The sequence below is a fragment of the Primulina eburnea genome, chromosome 15 (genome assembly GCF_022965805.1).
Source record: "Primulina eburnea isolate SZY01 chromosome 15, ASM2296580v1, whole genome shotgun sequence".
Lineage (NCBI taxonomy): Eukaryota > Viridiplantae > Streptophyta > Magnoliopsida > Lamiales > Gesneriaceae > Primulina > Primulina eburnea.
Window position 1 is genome coordinate 9,622,526 of NC_133115.1, and position 20,963 is coordinate 9,643,488.

Sequence of the window (20,963 nt, forward strand, 5' to 3'; positions counted from 1 at the left end):
TTATGACTTAGTTTGATTGAGATCAAACATACTTCTTATAAAAAAGTTTATAAGTAGATTTTATATTTGGAATTTGTGGAAGTTAATAAGACTGTTAAATTTGTGATGAGAGTGCAACTGTCTGATTTAGTGAATGATTTCCAAAATAGGCAAAGGTAAAAAATGAGTAAGTGAAAAAATTTTGATATTCAAAATTTTCTTTTTTCATCATAATAACGAGTTTTTGTACCATGGTCGTGTCGGCATTGTTTGATCGTCGATCAATATTGAACCAACCCATAGCCAAACAGCTAGTCGAAAAAATTACAAGCACCTAAGAGATCCAAAAAGATATCAACGCCACCTAAAAAGATGAATCTGTTTCTTGAAGAAGTTCAAGACGAGCTCATTCCTAGACGTGATCTAAGAAATTTCAACGAGGTATTATTAGATGCTGATTCATCCAAATGGCTTAAAGTCATGTAGTCTGAGATAGACTCCATGTATTAGAACCAAGTACGATCCTTAATAGATCCTCATGAGGGAATTGTTCTCATATGAAGCAAATAGATTTACAAAAGAAAGCTTGGGGCGGACAGAAAGGTAATGAACTTCAAAGCTAGATTGATAGCAAATAGATGTACTCAAAGAAAAAGAATTGACTACGATGAAACTATGAGGAAAAACTTTCTCCAGTCACAATGTTCAAGTATATTATGATATTACTAGCCGTAACAACATGGTATGACTATGAAATATGACAAATGGATGTGAAGACAACGTTCCTTAATGTTGATATTAAAGAAGATATTTATATGTCTTAATTTGAAAGATTCACATAAGTGGGAAATGAGCATAAAGTATGAAAATTTCAGAGATCCATTTATGGACTCAAACAGACATTGATGAGTTGAAACCTCATATTTGATAACATCATCAAAGAGTTTGATTTTGTTAAGAATCATGAGAAACTTTGTATAAACAAGAAGATTAGTGAGAGTGTTGTGACATTTTTAGTGTTTTAAGTAGATGATATACTAATCATTGATAATGATAAAAGTATATAGAAATCAATTAAATTATGGTTAGTTAGTAAATTCTCCATGAAGGATATGAGTTAAAACATCCATTATATTTGGAATATAGATCTATAAGGATAGATCAAAGAGGAGGCTAGGGCTTACATAATCCACCTATATCGATACCATGCTGAGGAGATTCTCTATGGAAGAATCCAAGAGATGATATCTACCAATATGTCATGGTGTGACTCTATCTAAATATATGTGCCATAAGACTAATGAAGAGATAGAAACCATGGCTCGTATTCCATAAGTGTCTATTATTGGTTGTATCATGTACGATATGATATCCACTCGACTTGTATTTTCTTTGCACCGAGTGTTGTAATCGGATATCAGTCGAATCTCGTTCCATTGCATTGGGAAGCCTTGAAAGATATTCTAAAGTACTTAAGAAGAACAAATAATTTTTTCATGGTTTATGGAAGTTTAGAATTAAATTAGAAGGATATACTGATTTTAGATTCTAATCAGATATGGATGATATGAAATCAACATCTGAATTTGTATTCAAGATCAATGACAGTGTTGTCTCTTGGAAGAATTCCAAGTAAAAACACCACATCGGATTCAACCACTAAGACCAGATACATAGCTGCATCAGCTACGAGAAATGAGGCTATTTGTATAAGAAAATTCATTCTAGAGTTGGGTGTCATTCCCAAGGAGTTGATCCATCCCGATTTACTACGACAATACTAGGAGTTGATCCATCCCGATTTACGCAAGCAAAGGAGCCGATGTCTCATCAGCGATCCAAACATATACCGAGGAAGTTCAACATCATCTGGGAGATTGTGGGAAGATGAGATATATCAATAGATAGAGTCGAATTTGCAGATAACATTGCTGATCTACTTACGAAGTGCCTGCCATGACCATTGTTTGAGAAGCAACACGAAGCAATAAGTTTGAGATATATGAGTAGTTAGTTATAAGGCAAGTGAGAGATTGTGTTACGCCTTAAACGCATACAAATCTCGAGGATGAGATTAATGTTTTTAATGCTGTAACATATCCCAAAGTTTTTGTTTTGATGATACCAAAACTTGGATTAAAAATGTACTAATGTTTTATATTGAGGCATGCAGGAAATTAAGAACAAGGTTACGTTCGGAAGATCCGAAATTTGGTTCGGACGTTCCGAAATTGTGCAAATCAGAAGCAAATTAGAAGCTGTTCGGAAGCTGCGAGGAGCGAGTTCGGACGGTCCGAAGACGTGATCGGACGTTCCGAACACAAGCAATCAAATCACTTCAATTCGGAGACAATTTGATCTGACTGATTTGATTGAGTAGATTTCGGATGCTACGATGGACATGATCGGAAACTACGAAGTGTTGAAGATTTCAAATCTCCAAAAACGCGGGAATGTTCGGACGGTACGAACTGGAGTTCGGACCTTCCGAAGCTGTTCATACACTGTCTGAAAGAATTGTTCGGAAGAAACGGAGTTTGATCGGTCCCTCCGAAGCATATGTTCGGACCCTACGAAGTCAAGATCGGAAGATCCGAAGTCATTCCAGAAATTACGCAAATTGATTTCAATCACATCGGACGTTCCGAACAGAAGATCCGAACCTTGGCGTCCAAGACTAGTATAAATAGGCCTTTGAGGATGCATTCTCAATCATCCCACTCCACTCTCTCTTGTCTCTTACAAAGCTTTCTACTATCTCTTGTGTGCGTTGATTAAAAGAATTGTAATATCAAAAGAGTTGTAGAAAAAGAGTGAAAGTAATACTCTCGAGTGGGTTGTAAAGTTCGTGGCTATCCTTGGAGCCCTCAAGGCCAAGTAGACGCATCGAGGCGTGGTTGTAAAAGCTAGCTTGGAGCTCCTAAAGCCAAGTCATCATAGTGATACCTCGATCCTCATCGAGAAGGGGAGACGTAGACGATTCTTCGTCGAACTTCCATAAACATCTCTATCCCTCTTTACTTTACGCATTTACTTTACTACGCATTTATTTTACGCACTTACTTTACGCATTCATTTTTATTTGTGATTGTCCCTCAAGTCTTCCGCTTGCAATTTTTTCAAACTCGTTTTAAAAACACTAAAGGGCCTTAAAGAACCTATTCACCCCCCCCCCCCCCCCCTTAGGTTCTTCAAGTGGTATCAGAGCCAGATTTTTCAAAATCTTTTAAATGGCCAATCTAGCAAGCGAGTATGCCCAAGGACAATCCACAAATCGCCCCCCTCTTTTCAATGGTACTAATTACGGATATTGGAAGAATAGAATATCTCTATACATCCAATCCGTCGATTACGACCTTTGGAAAATAACGGTGAAAGGTCCCTATATCCCCATGAAAATGGTGGATGATAAGGAAATTCCTAAGGGAATGGATGACTTCACCAAGGACGATATGAAACTTATCTCTCAAAATGCTAAAGCTATGAATATTCTTCATTGTTCCCTAGATATGAATGAATACAACCGAATCTCGGCTTGCACCTCCGCCAAAGAGATTTGGGACAAATTGGAGATTTGCCACGAGGAAACCAATCAAGTAAAAGAAACGAAGATAGATCTTCTCCAACTCAAGTACGAGACCTTTGAGATGGAACCCAAGGAGGATATCGACACCATGTTCCGGCGGCTCACCCAAATCATCAATGAGCTTGCCCAACTTGGTGAGAACTACCCAACTAAACAAGTGTGGAGGAGAGCCCTTCGAGCACTACCGGCGGAATGGGATGCAAAGCGCACGGCTATCATTGAATCCAACAAGGGAGATGCGGCATCCTACGACCTTGATCAACTTCATGGGACCCTAAAGACCCATGAACTTGAAGTATCTACCCGAAAGGAGACAAAGAAAGATGACGACAAAGTAAAGGCGAAAGGGATTGCCTTGACCAGTCAACTTGAAGATAGCGACGATGAAGAAATGGCACTCCTCACTAGAAAGTTCAAAAGATTCATGCGGAGTTCCAACTTCAACAAGAAGGACAAAAAGATTGAGAAGGAAGTGACCTGCTACAACTGTCAACAAAAGGGTCACTATGCAAACGAGTGTCCCTCCAAGAAGAAGGCCGGCAAAGACAAGAAGAAGGCCCTTCTAGCCACGTGGAGCGACAGCGACAACGAAGAGGAGTCTACCCTATGCTTCATGGCGAAGGAAGATCATCTGACCGACTCGGATGACGACGAGGTACCCTCTTACGATGAACTACTCTCCGCTTACACTAGTATGTACAATAAGGCTAAGTCACTTAGAAATGAGAATAAGCAACTTAAAACTGAACTAGAAGCTAGGATGCATGACAACACTAAGCTCAAGACAAACCTAAGAGACTTAGAGAAAGCCTTCAACAAGTTCAATGTGAGTAGCGGTAAACTAGAAAACCTCTTGAGCATGCAAAGGTGTAACTTCGACAAATGAGGTCTAGGATATGAAAAGAAATCAGTCAACTTCGCTAGTCTTATCGCAAAGGCAAAACCAAGAACACCACCAACATGCACTTACTGTTGTAAGATAGGCCACATAAGACCTAAATGCAAGAAACTTAGACACCAACACAACAAGAGTAGTTATTGGAAATGGATCCCCAAATCCCCAACTACTACTAACCTCAAAGGACCCAAAGAAACGGGTACCAACTATCAAACTGTATCTCAATCTTGTAGGGACAAAGGGGAGACAAGTCATCGAGCACTTGGTATCTTGACAGTGGATGCTCTCGACACATGACGGGAGAAAAGAAGCTGCTACAATCCATTCGACCAAAATAAAAGGGATCGGTGACCTTTGGAGACAACAGCAAAGGGATCATAGAAGGCATCGGCTCAATAGGTATATCTAACTCTACTATTATTGATGATGTACTTCTTGTGAAAGGACTTAAACATAACCTCCTAAGCATTAGTCAATTGTGCGATAGGGGTTATGAAGTCAAATTCACACCACACGATTGCACTGTATCACTCACAACTGACAAATCCATTAGTTTCAAAGGTTATAGAAGTGAAAATGTTTACAAGGTCGATTTAAAGATTTCATCTTTTTCAAAAATAAAAAGCCTTGTAACATTAAATGTTGATGACAACATTCTTTGGCATAGACGACTTGGTCATGTTGGGATGAGCACCATAGAAAAACTTTTAAAACTTGACCTAGTTTCCGGAATGCCAAAGCTGAATTTAAAATTAGATTCTTTTTGTGATGCTTGTCAACTTGGTAAACACACAAAAGAATCTTTCAAAAATAAAAATTTTGTATCCACTTCTATGCCCCTTGAATTACTTCACCTAGATTTATGTGGTCCCTCGAGGACAACTAGTCTAGGAGGTAAATCCTATGCTTTTGTCATTGTGGATGATTTTTCACGTTTTACTTGGACATTGTTTTTAGCCCACAAAAGTGATGCATTTGATCATTTCAAAATTTTTGTCAAAAAGGTTGAAAATGAGAAAAATCTGTTGATCAAACAAATCCGTAGTGACCACGGAACGGAATTTCAAAATGAAAATTTTTCAAATTTTTGTCAAAGCAAAGGCATTGGTCACAACTTTTCTTGTCCTAGAACTCCTCAACAAAACGGTGTCGTTGAGAGGAAGAATAGGACCCTAGTAAAGATCGCAAGGACCATGCTATGTGAGCATTCTCTACCAAAATATTTTTGGGCTGAAGCGATGAGTTATGCTTGTTACATCATCAATCGCGTATCAATAAGGCCAATTCTCAAGAAAACTCCATACGAACTATGGAGAGGGAGAAAGCCTAACATTTCTTACTTCCGCGCTTTTGGATCAAAATGCTTCATCCACAACAATGGTAAGGACAACCTGGGTAAGTTCGATGCTAAATCAGACAAAGGTATCTTTCTTGGTTACTCTACTTCTAGCAAAGCATATAGAGTCTTTAATAAACGCACTTTACTAGTTGAAGAATCTATACATGTCATATTTGATGAAACTAACCCTTGCTTGCCTAGACCTGTTGTTTCTGATGATGATGATATAGATATCCTTGGCGAAGAGTTGGAGTCCACAAGCCTAGATGATGTTCCTAAAGATCAAGAGGACGCACCTCTTCCGAAGGAGTGGACTACGCACAAGGATCATCCCATGGACCTCATCATTGGTAGCCCATCGAAGGGAGTATCTACTCGCTCTTCTAATATGTGCAATTATCTTGCTTTTCTTTCTCACATAGAGCCTAAGAACATAGAAGAAGCTTTACTTGATGATTCTTGGATTATTGCTATGCAAGATGAACTAAATGAATTTAGAAGGAATAAAGTTTGGAATCTTGTACCTAGACCCACTGATAGACCTGTCATAGGAACTAAATGGGTATTTAGGAACAAGTTAGATGAGCATGGTACAATCACTAGAAATAAAGCTAGGCTAGTAGCTAAAGGATATAGTCAAGAAGAGGGAATTGATTATGATGAGACTTATGCCCCTGTTGCTAGACTAGAATCCATTCGCATGCTACTTGCTTTTGCTTGCTCTAGAGACTTTAAATTGTTTCAAATGGATGTTAAAAGTGCTTTTCTTAATGGTGATTTGAAAGAAGAAGTGTATGTTGAGCAACCTGTTGGTTTTGAAGATGTGCACTTATCTGATTATGTGTATAAACTTGATAAGGCTTTGTATGGTTTGAAACAAGCTCCTAGAGCTTGGTATGAGAAATTGTCTACTTTCTTGCTGTCTAACGGTTTTTGTAGGGGTAAAGTTGATATTACCTTGTTTACCTTAACTAAAGATAATGATTTGCTGATAGTACAAATATATGTAGATGATATTATTTTTGGTGCTACTAATGAACACTTGTGTAGAGATTTTTCTAAGCTTATGCAGGATCACTTTGAGATGAGCATGATGGGCGAGCTCAACTACTTCCTTGGTCTCCAAATCAAGCAATGCAAGAATGGTTTCTTTGTCAACCAAGGGAAGTACATCAAGGAGATGCTCAAAAAGTTTGGGATGGAGTCTTCCAAAGCCTCATCCACACCTATGAGCACGACAGTCAGACTCGACAAAGATGAGGGAGGTAAACCTGTTGACCAAAAGTTATTTCGTAGCATGATTGGCTCCCTACTCTATGCGACTGCTAGTAGACCTGACATTATGTTTAGTGTTTGCTTGTGTGCACGATTTCAATCATGTCCAAAGGAATCACACTTATTCGCCTTAAAACGCATTTTCAAATATCTTTCAAATACTCCAAATCTCGGATTATGGTATTCTAAGAACTCATTTTTCGATTTAAAAGCTTACTGTGATGCCGACTTTGGAGGATATAAGGTGGATAGAAAGAGCACTAGTGGTACTTGTTTCTTTTTGGGAAATTGCTTGGTGTCATGGTTTTCTAAAAAGCAAAACTGTGTTGCACTTTCAACGACCGAGGCCGAGTATATGGCTGCCGGTAGTTGTTGTGCACAAATTCTTTGGATGAAGTATCAATTACTCGACTATGGTGTTACTTTTTCAAAAATTCCAATCTTTTGTGATAATACAAGCACCATATGTCTAACAAAGAATCCAGTTCAACATTCTCGTACAAAACATATTGACATTCGACATCATTTTATTCGTGATCACATTGAGCAAAATGATGTTGAACTTCACTATGTTGACACCAAGAATCAAATTGCTGATATTTTTACAAAACCACTAGATGAATCTACTTTTACTCGTTTACGTGGTGAACTTGGCATGATTGAGTTGTAAACATTAGTCAAATACTCTCGTACATATTTGTCAAATTGAGGGGGAGTATTATTAATGTGAGCATTATAATGTCGGATAATACAAATTAATTGTATTTATCCATAATTATGGCTCAACATTCATTTATGTGCTAAATATTTTAAATTTTAGGTGAGATGAGGAGAGCCATAGAGAGTCGCGGGATGCGGATTCTTAGATTATGTTTTTGTTATTTTTTGTTTATTTTATCTTTATGCATCATTGTATAAAAGACTTGCATTTACTAGTGGATATTTTACCTGTTTATTTGTCTCTCTTTATGCTTATGTCTTTTTGATTATCACAAAAAGGGGGAGAATTTATTTGGTTAAAATTGCTATTAATTCAACCTCTTAGACTTGTTATTTGATTAAGGGGGAGTTATTTAATAACCATTAGATTATGTTGATTATTGTTTCTCAATTTTTAACCAAGTTTTGTGATCATCAAAAAGGGGGAGATTGTTACGCCTTAAACGCATACAAATCTCGAGGATGAGATTAATGTTTTTAATGCTGTAACATATCCCAAAGTTTTTGTTTTGATGATACCAAAACTTGGATTAAAAATGTACTAATGTTTTATATTGAGGCATGCAGGAAATTAAGAACAAGGTTACGTTCGGAAGATCCGAAATTTGGTTCGGACGTTCCGAAATTGTGCAAATCAGAAGCAAATTAGAAGCTGTTCGGAAGCTGCGAGGAGCGAGTTCGGACGGTCCGAAGACGTGATCGGACGTTCCGAACACAAGCAATCAAATCACTTCAATTCGGAGACAATTTGATCTGACTGATTTGATTGAGTAGATTTCGGATGCTACGATGGACATGATCGGAAGCTACGAAGTGTTGAAGATTTCAAATCTCCGGAAACGCGGGAATGTTCGGACGGTACGAACTGGAGTTCGGACCTTCCGAAGCTGTTCATACACTGTCTGAAAGAATTGTTCGGAAGAAACGGAGTTTGATCGGTCCCTCCGAAGCATATGTTCGGACCCTACGAAGTCAAGATCGGAAGATCCGAAGTCATTCCAGAAATTACGCAAATTGATTTCAATCACATCGGACGTTCCGAAGTATAAACAGAAGATCCGAACCTTGGCGTCCAAGACTAGTATAAATATGCCTTTGAGGATGCATTCTCAATCATCCCACTCCACTCTCTCTTGTCTCTTACAAAGCTTTCTACTATCTCTTGTGTGCGTTGATTAAAAGAATTGTAATATCAAAAGAGTTGTAGAAAAAGAGTGAAAGTAATACTCTCGAGTGGGTTGTAAAGTTCGTGGCTATCCTTGGAGCCCTCAAGGCCAAGTAGACGCATCGAGGCGTGGTTGTAAAAGCTAGCTTGGAGCTCCTAAAGCCAAGTCGTCATAGTGATACCTCGATCCTCATCGAGAAGGGGAGACGTAGACGATTCTTCGTCGAACTTCCATAAACATCTCTATCCCTCTTTACTTTACGCATTTACTTTACTACGCATTTATTTTACGCACTTACTTTACGCATTCATTTTTATTTGTGATTGTCCCTCAAGTCTTCCGCTTGCAATTTTTTCAAACTCGTTTTAAAAACGCTAAAGGGCCTTAAAGAACCTATTCACCCCCCCCCCCCCCCCCCTTAGGTTCTTCAGATTGTTAGAAAATGTGGCCAACAAGACAACTTTTGGTTTGAGCTTTATTGGCTGGACTTTATTGACTCTTACGTAAACAAAATTTTTATTTTAATAATATTTTATGATTTTATTCAATTATTACATTTATTTTCATCTATATATCAATGCAAACTGCATAGATAAAATCTTTGAATATACTATAAGTACCATTAGGTCCACAAGTCTACCGGATCATGAAATTTATTTGGAAGTGTAATGTATATTTGAAATTTTTTTTAGTCGATTCATCCATCTAAAACAAGGATAAAAGTTGTTCAAGCTTGAAATTAGTATATGTGATGTAAACGTCAAGTTTCATTGGTAAGAGAATTGGGAGACGTCCATTCACACAGATGGTGCTCATTTGATGAGACACTGAATAGCCCTGCTTCGGAATTTCAAGTTGTTATCATTATCGAGTGGAATAGTCCGTGGTTATAGTTGTATACCATTAGTTCTTAGAACAGGGACAACATGGAGAATCTTTGTACTAGCATGCACTTTGATCCATTTACCGCCTCCATTGACGGTTCTCAGGTGGAGAGGTTGGGTGTAGTTTTGAAATAATTAGGAGTCAATGTATTGTACTCGAGGATTCAGGGATCACCTACGGTTGTCGATATCCTATATGATCTGATGAGTTAATAGTACAAGAAATATTTGGCCAGAGAAAGACATATGCATTATGGAAATGTGTTTCCTCACTATTATTGCTCCAAGATATATCATATCTTTATAAAATTTATTTGCGACTCTTGATGTACCAAAAATTGCAGATTTGATCGGAATATATGATTTGAAGGGACCGTACTGTATGCTAACCATAACTTACTGATTCTTTCAGGCACTATTATTGATACCTAGGAGATCATGAGACGACGCTATTAGACATTCTTGTTATGATCTGATGGGTGTAATCAGAATTAAGTTCAAACGTTCTTGATCACGTGGTTGATGAATGTGAGAAACATAGTCAAACTGGGCTGATGGATCCACAAATGTTGTCAAGGATAATGCAATTACGAAGGAGGAATCGACAAATAGCACCAATAAAAGTCAAGAGCCATCAAAGAAAGCCCAAATCATTTGCAACTAAGCTCTTTTCTTGTATAGTTTGTGATCACCATTGATCCTGTCGTTCTATTTGTGTTCCACAATATGCCATATTTGATCATATATTTCATTTCTCCATATAAATTTAATAATGCATGATTATCGAATATTTATTGAGATCCAAACTAGGGGTGGATTTTCGGTATACCGTGGCAAAAATATCGATATCAAAAAATTCATACCGGTACCGATACCGAAATTCCGAAATTTTTCTATGGAAAAAATTCACACCAATACCATAATTATACCGAAAAAAAATTCGATATACCGAAAAAATGTGGTATACCTAAAAAAATGTCGGTACGGTATGATTATTTTTCGGTAATTTCGGTATTTTTCCCACCCCTAATCCAAACAATCGAGCATAATATATTTGGTTGATTAAAGATGTGCATGTGCGCCTGAGTGTTTTAAATCTTGAATAGCTTAAATTATTCGTAAAGTTGTTTCCGTTTATATTCTAAGCGTTTATGAATATTTAACGATTTATGTGATTAGATACCATTCTTGCATGACAAAGATTATTTGATATTGTCTTCAAAGATGTTCAAATTAGTGAAGTTGTTGATTATTTAATCAATGATTAAGAGTTTGATTCTCCTTAGGACCCACGAGAAACCAATAAATAATAGTTGAAATTTATGATTTTTTAGAAAGTTTTAATGAATTAAATCTCATAATTTACAGTTTTATATTTAATAATGTCTAAATTAAAATAGAGGACAGATAATATCAAAGGAGGAAAAAAAAAGATGGGCGACTCCACGCGAATTTCAATTTCAAAATAGAAAAGAATATTTGGAACTCAATCTGTAGACATTTTTGTCGGAAGAGACCCCTGCAGCGAAACCACCGGTCGCCACCGCAGCCAGTCTCCGTCGTCGCCACTTTCACCATCATCACTGCGAAATGTCGGAATTCCAGGATTTGGAATCCCAAGACTCAGTCCGCATGCCGTGGAACGTCCTCCCGGGAACGAAGGCCGAAGCAGCAAACTGCCTAATTCCAATCTCCGCTATTTACACCCCCTTAAAACCACTCCCTTCCACCACCCCGCTCCTCCCATATTCCCCTCTCCGATGCCGCAATTGCCGATCGGTTATCAACCCGTTCTCTATCGTTGATTTCTCTTCCATCAACAAGATCTGGATCTGCAGTTTCTGTCTCAACCGAAACCACTTCCCGCCGCATTACCAGTCGATTTCAGAGACAAGTTTGCCTGCGGAGCTCTTCCCTCAGTATACTACCATTGAGTACGAGACTTCGGCTCCCAATGAGAAGGTTCAGTCTGGTAGCGGTAACGTTTTTTTGTTGGTGGTAGATACTTGTGTTATTGAGGAGGAGCTAGGATTCTTGAAATCCGCTCTTTTACAGGTTTGAAATCATTCTTCCACTTTACTTAGTATATATGTTTGGTGAATCTTATGGATTCTTGATTAATTAAGTTTAATTATTAGTACGTAAGTTGTAATTGATAGTCATTAATCAACTTCTGTCCGATTATTATTTGAGCTGTAATTTGTCCAGAGTGGAGATTAGTTTCTTCTTGGGGTGTACAATATAATTGGTCACCTGCATTTGATGCCTATTAGCGAATTCAAATACTTTGATCTGAGTAGTAGTCATTTAAGTTTTTAGCTAGCTTTTCTCCAATCAGTTTTCTTATAAGTTATTCAGTGGAAGTATATTCTCTATTTCTCTTTCTATCAATTTAAACCTGTTTGCGTGTTGGGAAATGCAGGTGTTGGGAATGGTCGCAGAGAATTGTTTGGTTGGGCTGATTACTTTTGGAACATATGTGCATGTTCATGAGCTGGGATTTGGGCAGATTTCAAAGGTTCACGTGTTCAAGGGTACAAAGGAGGTAACTAAGGATCAATTGTTGGAGCAGATGGGTTTCTTTGCAAAAAGGCCGAGGCCGAGTACTGGGGTTATTGCAGGAGTAAGAGACGGGCTGTCCCAGGAGAGCATTTCCAGGTTCTTATTGCCTGCGTCTGATTGCGAGTTTGTTCTTAATTCGGTATGGTTCTTAAGCATGAAATTTCTTTAAATTAATCTCTCTTCCTGAAGAACAATGTTACGAGTTCGCTGAAATGATTATATCATCTTCTCATCTGTAAATCAATGCTAGAATTGGGAAAATTTGTGGGTTTATAATCAAGTATACGTGTGTTGATGAACATATTAATTGTTTCCTTTTTGATTTATGCTCTCATTGCCTTTTTTATTCAACGAAGATGATTTGTTTGCAAGATATTGGAGGAGCTCCAGAAAGATCCTTGGCCAGTTCCGTCAGATCAACGAGCTGCTAGGTGCACTGGCACAGCTTTGAGTTTGGCTGCTCATTTGTTAGGAGTATGTGTCCCTGGTTCTGGTGCTAGAATTATGGCATTTTTGGGTGGTCCGTCAACAGAAGGATCAGGAGCTGTAAGTCTTTCTCCATACAATTGCCATGCATATTCTCCTAATTTTTTTGCTTAGCCAAAGTACATAATGGATAATAATGAATATATATGAGACAAACAATGAAAATACGTACATGAGTAGTCTGTGGCTGTCTTACTTGAGTAAAGCTTATTTTGTGACTTTGTTCTCGAAATTGTTAATGTAAAGCTTTAATTTGTATTATGTATCTATAGAGCTAAGTTCATGTTTTGTTCCTTATGGGGAATTTTGCAATTATTTCTCATGAACATTGTCGTAACACTCAAAAGTATTTTACTAAGTTAAAAAAAATGACCTGTTTATGTCAGGGTGTCTTCATAGGCACAAGTATCGGATGATGTGTAAAATTTCTTGTTTACCGAAGAATTTGCCCGTGTTCCTTCATACTGGACCTTTTAATATCTCGTCGAACCTTTATTGCCTCTTAACCAAATTGGATTCTGCTTTTGGTTCATGCTCTATCAGACTCGAAATTCTGTGGTTTATTCGTAAATCTTACATCGTTCTATATTTAAGGATCACATTGCCCAGTGAAAGAGGTTAAAATTTGATAGTCATTGGTCTATTAGACTAGAAATGCAGGAAAACGTAAATTACGTTTTTGTTCCACTACTGCAAAAATATTGGTATCTTAATATGAAAAACTGAATTCTGGATGAGATTCAGAAGTCATTCTTTGGATTCTCAAGGGACCAGATTTTTTGTGACATGACAATATATTTATTTGTAGATTGTGTCAAAAAATCTTTCCGAACCTTTACGTTCTCACAAGGACCTGGACAAAGATTCTGCTCCTCAGTATCACAAATCAGTGAAGTTCTATGAAGGACTTTCGAAGCAACTTGTTCATCAAGGACACGTGATTGATGTTTTTGCCTGTGCTCTTGATCAGGTATTACTGGTCTTGGTGACTACATGTTAGATCAGCAACCCGCTGTACACGTCATGAAGTGAAAACGACAACCGACAAATAGTACAGTCATCTGCAAACTGGTAGTGGAACGCCGCATTTCAGAATGAGCAGTGCACGACTGTCAGAACGTACCGACGTGGCAATCAACGGTAAGGATATTCAAACATTCTTTAATGTTACCGTTGTAAGGAAAGCCTATAAATAGATGAAGACAGCATAAAGAGAAACAGAGACCTTCAGTTATAATCTTACTTGCTGTTACGCTGCGAAAATACTTGCTCACAATCAGAAATCAAAGCTCTCGCTCACAAGTCATATCAGTAGTATTCAGACTACATCTTAGAGCTTACATAACACTTTGTAATCGCTGTTTGATTTTCAAGTTGTACTAAAATCAGTTACGATCTTTGAAAAGTGTTGTATACTAAGAGTTTCAGTTTTGTCAAAGGGATAAGTCCATAACTGAAGTGGGTCAGTACATTGCTTGTATTTGATCAAAGTCTTTTAGTGAATATCCTATCCTCGTGATAGAAGGGGTGACGTAGGAGTTATTCAAATCTCCGAACATCCAGAAACATATCGTGTTATCTTTACTTTAGTTTTTCATTTTTCAGCTAGATACTCTATCATTCATTCAGTTTATTTTCCGCAACTGCATATTCAGTTTAACTGATTGTTTTTTATCGTTGGGATATCTAGTTCAGTTTGTAACAAAACTGAACTCTCTTTTTTGAAGGATTTGACAAAATCGAGAAGTGTTTATTCAACCCCCTTTCTAAACACTCATAGTCTTTTAACCGATCCTATCAAGTGGTATCAGAGCAGGGCATATCCTTTCAAAGATTATCTACACTGAAAGTGCTCACTATGTCTTCATTCAACAAAATTCCCATGTTCTCCAGAGAAGATTTTGACGATTGGAAGATCATGATGCAGGCTCATCTGTCTGCACAGGATGATGACATGTGGTACGTTATAACTGACGGACCCATGAAGATCTTGAAAGCCAATACAGCAATTGCAATCACAGATGGGGCACCGAACCGTATTGAAAAGCCCAGAGATGAGTGGACTGCTGAAGACAAGAGAAAAGCAAATCTGGATAATGTAGCAAAAGACATATTGTACAAAACACTGGACAAAGTGACGTTCAGTAAAATCAAAATGTGCAAGACCGCCAAAGAAATTTGGGAGAAACTAATTCAACTTTGCGAAGGCAACGAGCAGACCAAAGAAAATAAACTTTCAGTTGCTGTGCAGAAGTTCGACAACATCAGAATGAAGGTGGGAGAAACAATGCACGAATATGATGAAAGAACCAGCTGTATTATCAATGAACTGAATGCACTTGGAAAAGTGTATACGAATAAAGAAGTGGCATTGAAGGTGATCAGAGGACTACCCAAAGAATGGGATGTCAAAACTATGGCAATGAGGGAATCTAAAGATCTGAACAAATTTGAACTGCACGATCTATTTGCTGACTTAAAAGCATATGAGTTTGAACTACAAACTAGAGAAGGAGAACCATCTACCCCAGCAGCAACAACTGCTTTAGCTGCTGTAAGATCAGAACCAACTGGTTCAGTTGAAAAAGGCGCAGATCAACGACGCAATGTCATTATTCATCAGGAAATTCGGAAAATTCATGAGGAAAAATCAAGGAAACTTTCAGAAGCAATACCAAAGAAATTCTAGAGAAGAATCCAATGCATGCTACAACTGTGGCAAACCTGGTCATTTTATTGCTGACTGTCTCAAACCTAAGAAGGACAGTCAAGTGTCAACTGAAAGAAAGAAGAAGGTGTATGAGCATAAGAGGAGATCTAAGGATGATAAGAAGCCTTACAGAAAGAAGCATGAGGTACTCTTGGCTGAGGATAGCAAAGCCAAGTGGGCAGAGACTGACAGTGAAGAGTCAGAACCAGAATCCTCTTGCAGCTCTAGTGAAGATGAGGAAGAAGTAAAGTGCTTAATGGCTGATGACACAGACGATCAGTCAAGCAGCCAACAGGTATTTGACTTCAGCTCAACTGATTTCACAAGGGAAGAACTTATTACAACCCTTCACGACATGGTTCGTGAATATCAAAAGCTTGCCTCATCATTTGAAAAGGCCAGAGTAGTGCAAAATGATCCTATTGACAACAAGACAACAACTGATATATCAGTTGAAATGTTGAGTCTAAAAAGGGAGATTGCCGAACATTTTGCACTGACTGATATATCAGTTAGATACTCTATCATTCATTCAGTTTATTTTCCGCAACTGCATATTCAGTTTAACTGATTGTTTTTGATCGTTGGGATATCTAGTTCAGTTTGTAACAAAACTGAACTATCTTTTTCGAAGGATTTGACAAAATCGAGAAGTGTTTATTCAACCCCCCCTTCTAAACACTCATAGTCTTTTAACCGATCCTATCAGACTCTTTTGTAAAACAATCTTTATTTCAATAGTATTTTACGGTTTTATCAAATTATTATATTTACTTTATTTGTATATTCATGAAAGCTGCATAGATAAATTTCTTGAATATTATATAACTAACACGAGGTCCACAAGGCACATGAATCGTTAAGAAGTGTAATGTGTATTATAAATTCGTTTCTAGTTGATTCAGCCGTCTAATACAAGGATAAAGTTCACTCGAGACTAGTATATGTGATGTAAACGTCACATTTTATTGGCAATGGCATGAAGATGTATATTCACATATAAATGCTCGTTGGATGAGATGCCGAATAATCCTCCATCGGATTTTCCAAGTGGTTATTATTTATTGAGTGTGTTAGCCTGCGATTATAGTTATACGTCATTAGACCTTTGACTCGAGATAATATAGAGGCGCTATATACTAGCACTGCACTTTGGTTTGTTTACCGACTCCATGAGGGTCATCAAGTGGCTAGGTTGAGTGTAGTTTTGACATAAGTAGAAGCTGATGCATTGTAGTTTCACTGCTCACCTATGAGTTTAAATATCCTATGTGATTTGATGAGTTAATAGTACAAGTAATCTCTGGCAGAGTAAGATATGTGCATTAAGTAAACATGTTTTCTTAGTTGCACGGATGATGTCACTATGATTATTCAAATATACATCACATCGTTATCGAATTCATTTGCAACTCTAGATATACCAATGATTGCGTATTCGATTGACATATATGTGTTTAGAGAACCGTATTGTATGCTAATAATAACCTACTAGTCCTTGCAGTCACTATCAGTGATGAAATGTATACTACTCTTTTTCTTTAAAATGTAGTAGAATTTTTTTTAAAGCTTTCGGCCGACTACTTATGCATATATGTATATTTACTTTGTACTATTTAAAATTACTCAACCAACTATTTTACTCAAAGGCAACATTTGGTTGAGATGATATGATTAATGAAAGGATTAGTAAACAATGATTAAGTATATGATAAACTAAGATTTGTCTGGTTTGATTAAATCAGATTTTGTGTTTGGTGACTTTTTTAAGTGGGTGACTTAAAAAATAAGCCCATTTGAAATACCCATTGATATTTGATTACAATTTATAATTTCACACCTAATTTGTTCATTCACCCACCACGATTCCTTGGCCCATTCTGTGAATAAAACCCTTTGCCGTCAACACCTTTCGTTGAACTTCAAATTTGTTTCAAAAATTTGTGGATCTTGCTGTGTTTAGTGTGAATCAAACATCGTAATGATATAAATTCGATTATGCAGGTTGTTCATCGGGCTATTTGGCAATAATCTTTACCTGAGCACCTATTACCCGGAAGGAAAATCGAGCTACAACCATCTTATTGCACGTCACTGTGAGTATTTATTTCAAAATGAAGTAATTTTTTGTTGTACGAATGTTGGTTGATTTCCGTTAATTTCTTGTGCAAATATGTCGACATATAATTTTCGGAGTTACAACAACTTATATGGGTTGCAGCTTCTACCGTTGTTTTTGGTACATGATTATCAACTTGGACTTGTGTGGCTTTATGTGTTTATTGATGTCATTGTCATCTTCTCCGTTTAAGAGCGAATCAATTTTACAAAGTTTTTCTTTTCCCGAAGTTGCTGTTGTTGAGGAATAATCAATCCGGTCGCATATGTATTTTAAACAGATATGTGTACCGACGTATCTCATTTAAGAAAATCATTGAATGACTCTTTAGCATAGCTTTCATGGATGTGAAGACACCACCACAGTGCGTTTGCGACAATGGATTTATGGTACTACGTGAAGCTGGTCCACATTCATCACGACCTGGCCACTATTACTTTATATGTCCAGCCGGTTTGAAACATCGTAACCGATTCTTTTGGTACGATGAGTATCATAAAGTTTCTTCGAACAATGAACCATCCTCCAAAGTTGACATGGGTTCAAATTCGTCACAAAAGCCTACTTCCCTTTTTTTTACAGCGTCGCCACTCAAAAGCATACAATGCATCTTCTAGTTCACTGTCATTTACTTTGAAGAATGCCGATACAGTTGAGACGGACCAACACGTGCACACCAAGTCAGTTACGACATCAACCACCACAGCTCCACCAAATGATGCAGTGGAGCACACACCTTTAAATATCGAACAAGTTTGTTGTTGCTTTGGTTGCATTTGCTCAATATTGTGTGTACTGATGTTTGTTATGCTTCTTATTGTAATTTCTAAGTGAGTAAAATGTTTTTTGTTTGTTTGTTAGTATGAAATATTGTGGTGCGAAATGTAGTGGAAGTTGGTGTGTGATATCATATAAGTCGTTCACTCTATGTTGCTATTTTGTAACCCCAAAAAAACAAACTTGGTGTTGTAATTTTTGGCAGCTTATATGCAAATAGTTGTAATCCCTTACTTTGTTGTTTTTTGTAGCTGTTAATGATCAGTATAATTTAGAATGTATTGTCAGCATTATATTTGTATTCATAGCTGCGTTATTCTATGGACATTTATTTGTAACCTCGTGTACACACGCTGCAGTGAAGCAACGCTGAGATGAGTGTAAGAACCTCTTTATCACAATTTCAGATTTTTGGCCCTCTTTTTAATCTGAGTAATATATTGATTCTAACAATTTTTTTTATTTCAATGGCCGTAGGGAAGAGGACGACTAATGGCAAGTGATTAAGTTGCATGAAGGTTGTTCAGTGGTGCTTCTTTTTTGGGATGCAAGGTTTATTGAGCCTTCCACATTGCGGCATGTGCAGGGCAATTAGGTTAATATTATGAAGTTTTTTAACTTTTTATGTTGGCTTGTCCACATCTGAGCATGTACAAAAAGTTAGATTTGTTGTATGAACATTTCTCTTCTTTATTTTTTAACAAGTGGTTCTAAAACTGGGGTCAGCTTTGAATGCTTTAATGAGACTAAGTTTAATACTCGGTCCCATTTGTTTTTCAATAAATACGAAGGAAATAAAATGAATACAACCGCATGTTGATATGTGTCGTTTTTACGTATTTTATTGCCTTAGTTTTAGTTGTGTTTGCATTGTGCATGCATGCATTTTAGTTACATGTTGTTTATTTTTGAGCGAACATTTGCATTCTATCATATCTCACTGGTTTGTGACGAATTTGCAGGGAAAAGTGACCGGAAAACCAAAGATGGAGAAAAGTGTACAAATGAGGGGTCAACCGACAGAATGAGTGGCGCCCGAGCGGTAATTTTCTACCGCCCGAGCGCGAAAGGTGACCAAGGCAACAGAAAGGTCGGCGCTCGAGCGGTAGTTTTCTACCGCCCGAGCGCGAATGCTGCACTTCTCAAGGAGATTCACAGAAGGTGTGGCGCTCGAGCGGTAATTTTCTACCGCCCGAGTGCCACCTATTTTTGGCAAGATTTCATGCTCGATTTCTTACCTTAGTTGGAAGGATGGCTGGAATGGAAAGGGGGGATTGGTCGACTTTTGAGCATCATTCAGACGGATTGAAGGAGCACAAGGAGTTTTTGGAGAGCTTTTGCACTTGGATTGAAGATTCGACGGTTTCCGGGCATCGTTCTTCGCAGATTTCGTCACGTCTCGTATTTCTAGTTTATTTTCCGTTGTTTAAATATTGTTTTGCTTATTTTCATTATGAATTCTAGTAGCTAACTTTAATATTTGTTGGGATTAAAGGGGATCCTACCCCAAACTTTGATCTAGTTAATTTATAATTCGATTTGTGATTTATTCTTGATTATTTTACGATTTTCATTGTGTCGTTGAGCGTAGCTAACTTTAACGACAATTTTATATCCCGAGTGAGTTCGAGAGAATAACTAGTTATAGGATCGAGTGGTATAATTCGCGGATCTACAATTTACATAGATATATGAAATTGGATACGTGCCGATAGTCATAGTCCTTAGGGTCGAAAACTAGGGGGTTTCATAAATCGAAATGCGATTCATTCTTGATAAATAATTAAAGACATTTAATTACTTCATTGAGTGAATTAGTTTGGCATAGCTCGAGAGAGTGTGTTCAATTGAATAGGAAATCCTGTCGGAAGCGTAGAACACAATCGAACGAATTAATAAATTAATAAGGGGTAGGTGAACCAGGATTCCCAACAAATTCTGATATCATTTGAACTTTAATCAATCGATTTAGCAGTCATATTTGATCATTTAATCTTTGAACTTGTTTATTTAATTTTCTGCATTTTAGTAGTTATAACACAACAAATCACCTTTCGTCGCTAAAGTTTTAATAACTAAAATAATAATTGTTAAATACAGTCTTCAGTGGAACGATACTCGTATTCACATACACTATATTATTACTTGACATCGTGCACTTGCGATTTATTTTGAGCATACAAAATCATATTTTTATTGGGGAATTCACAGTGCAAGTTTTGCTCGATCAAGTTTTTGGCGCCGTTGCCGGGGACTGTTAATCTACAATTATATTTTTAGTTATTTCCTTTAGTGTATTTTATTTTTATTGAACTAACACTCCATATTTTAATTCAGATATCTCTTCCGGTGCATGCCAAAGTCACTTGACTTGGAGCTTGAGTGTGACCCTGAAATTGAAAGGACTTTCCGCAGGCGAAGACAACAGCAAAGACTTAAGGAACTGATGGAGAGGCACGAAC

At 37.4% G+C, this 20,963-nt stretch overlaps 1 protein-coding gene across 1 annotated transcript; it reads left to right on the forward strand.

Moving 5' to 3' along the window:
* The first annotated feature begins 11,269 nt into the window (after window positions 1-11,269).
* Window positions 11,270-13,910, forward strand: LOC140815175 (protein transport protein SEC23 C-like). Its single transcript, XM_073174291.1, has 4 exons — window positions 11,270-11,902; window positions 12,270-12,548; window positions 12,782-12,955; window positions 13,704-13,910. Exons 1-4 carry the CDS (start codon window positions 11,438-11,440, stop codon window positions 13,893-13,895), a joined length of 1,110 nt encoding a protein of 369 aa, XP_073030392.1. The 5' UTR covers window positions 11,270-11,437; the 3' UTR covers window positions 13,896-13,910.
* The last annotated feature ends 7,053 nt before the right edge of the window (window positions 13,911-20,963 follow it).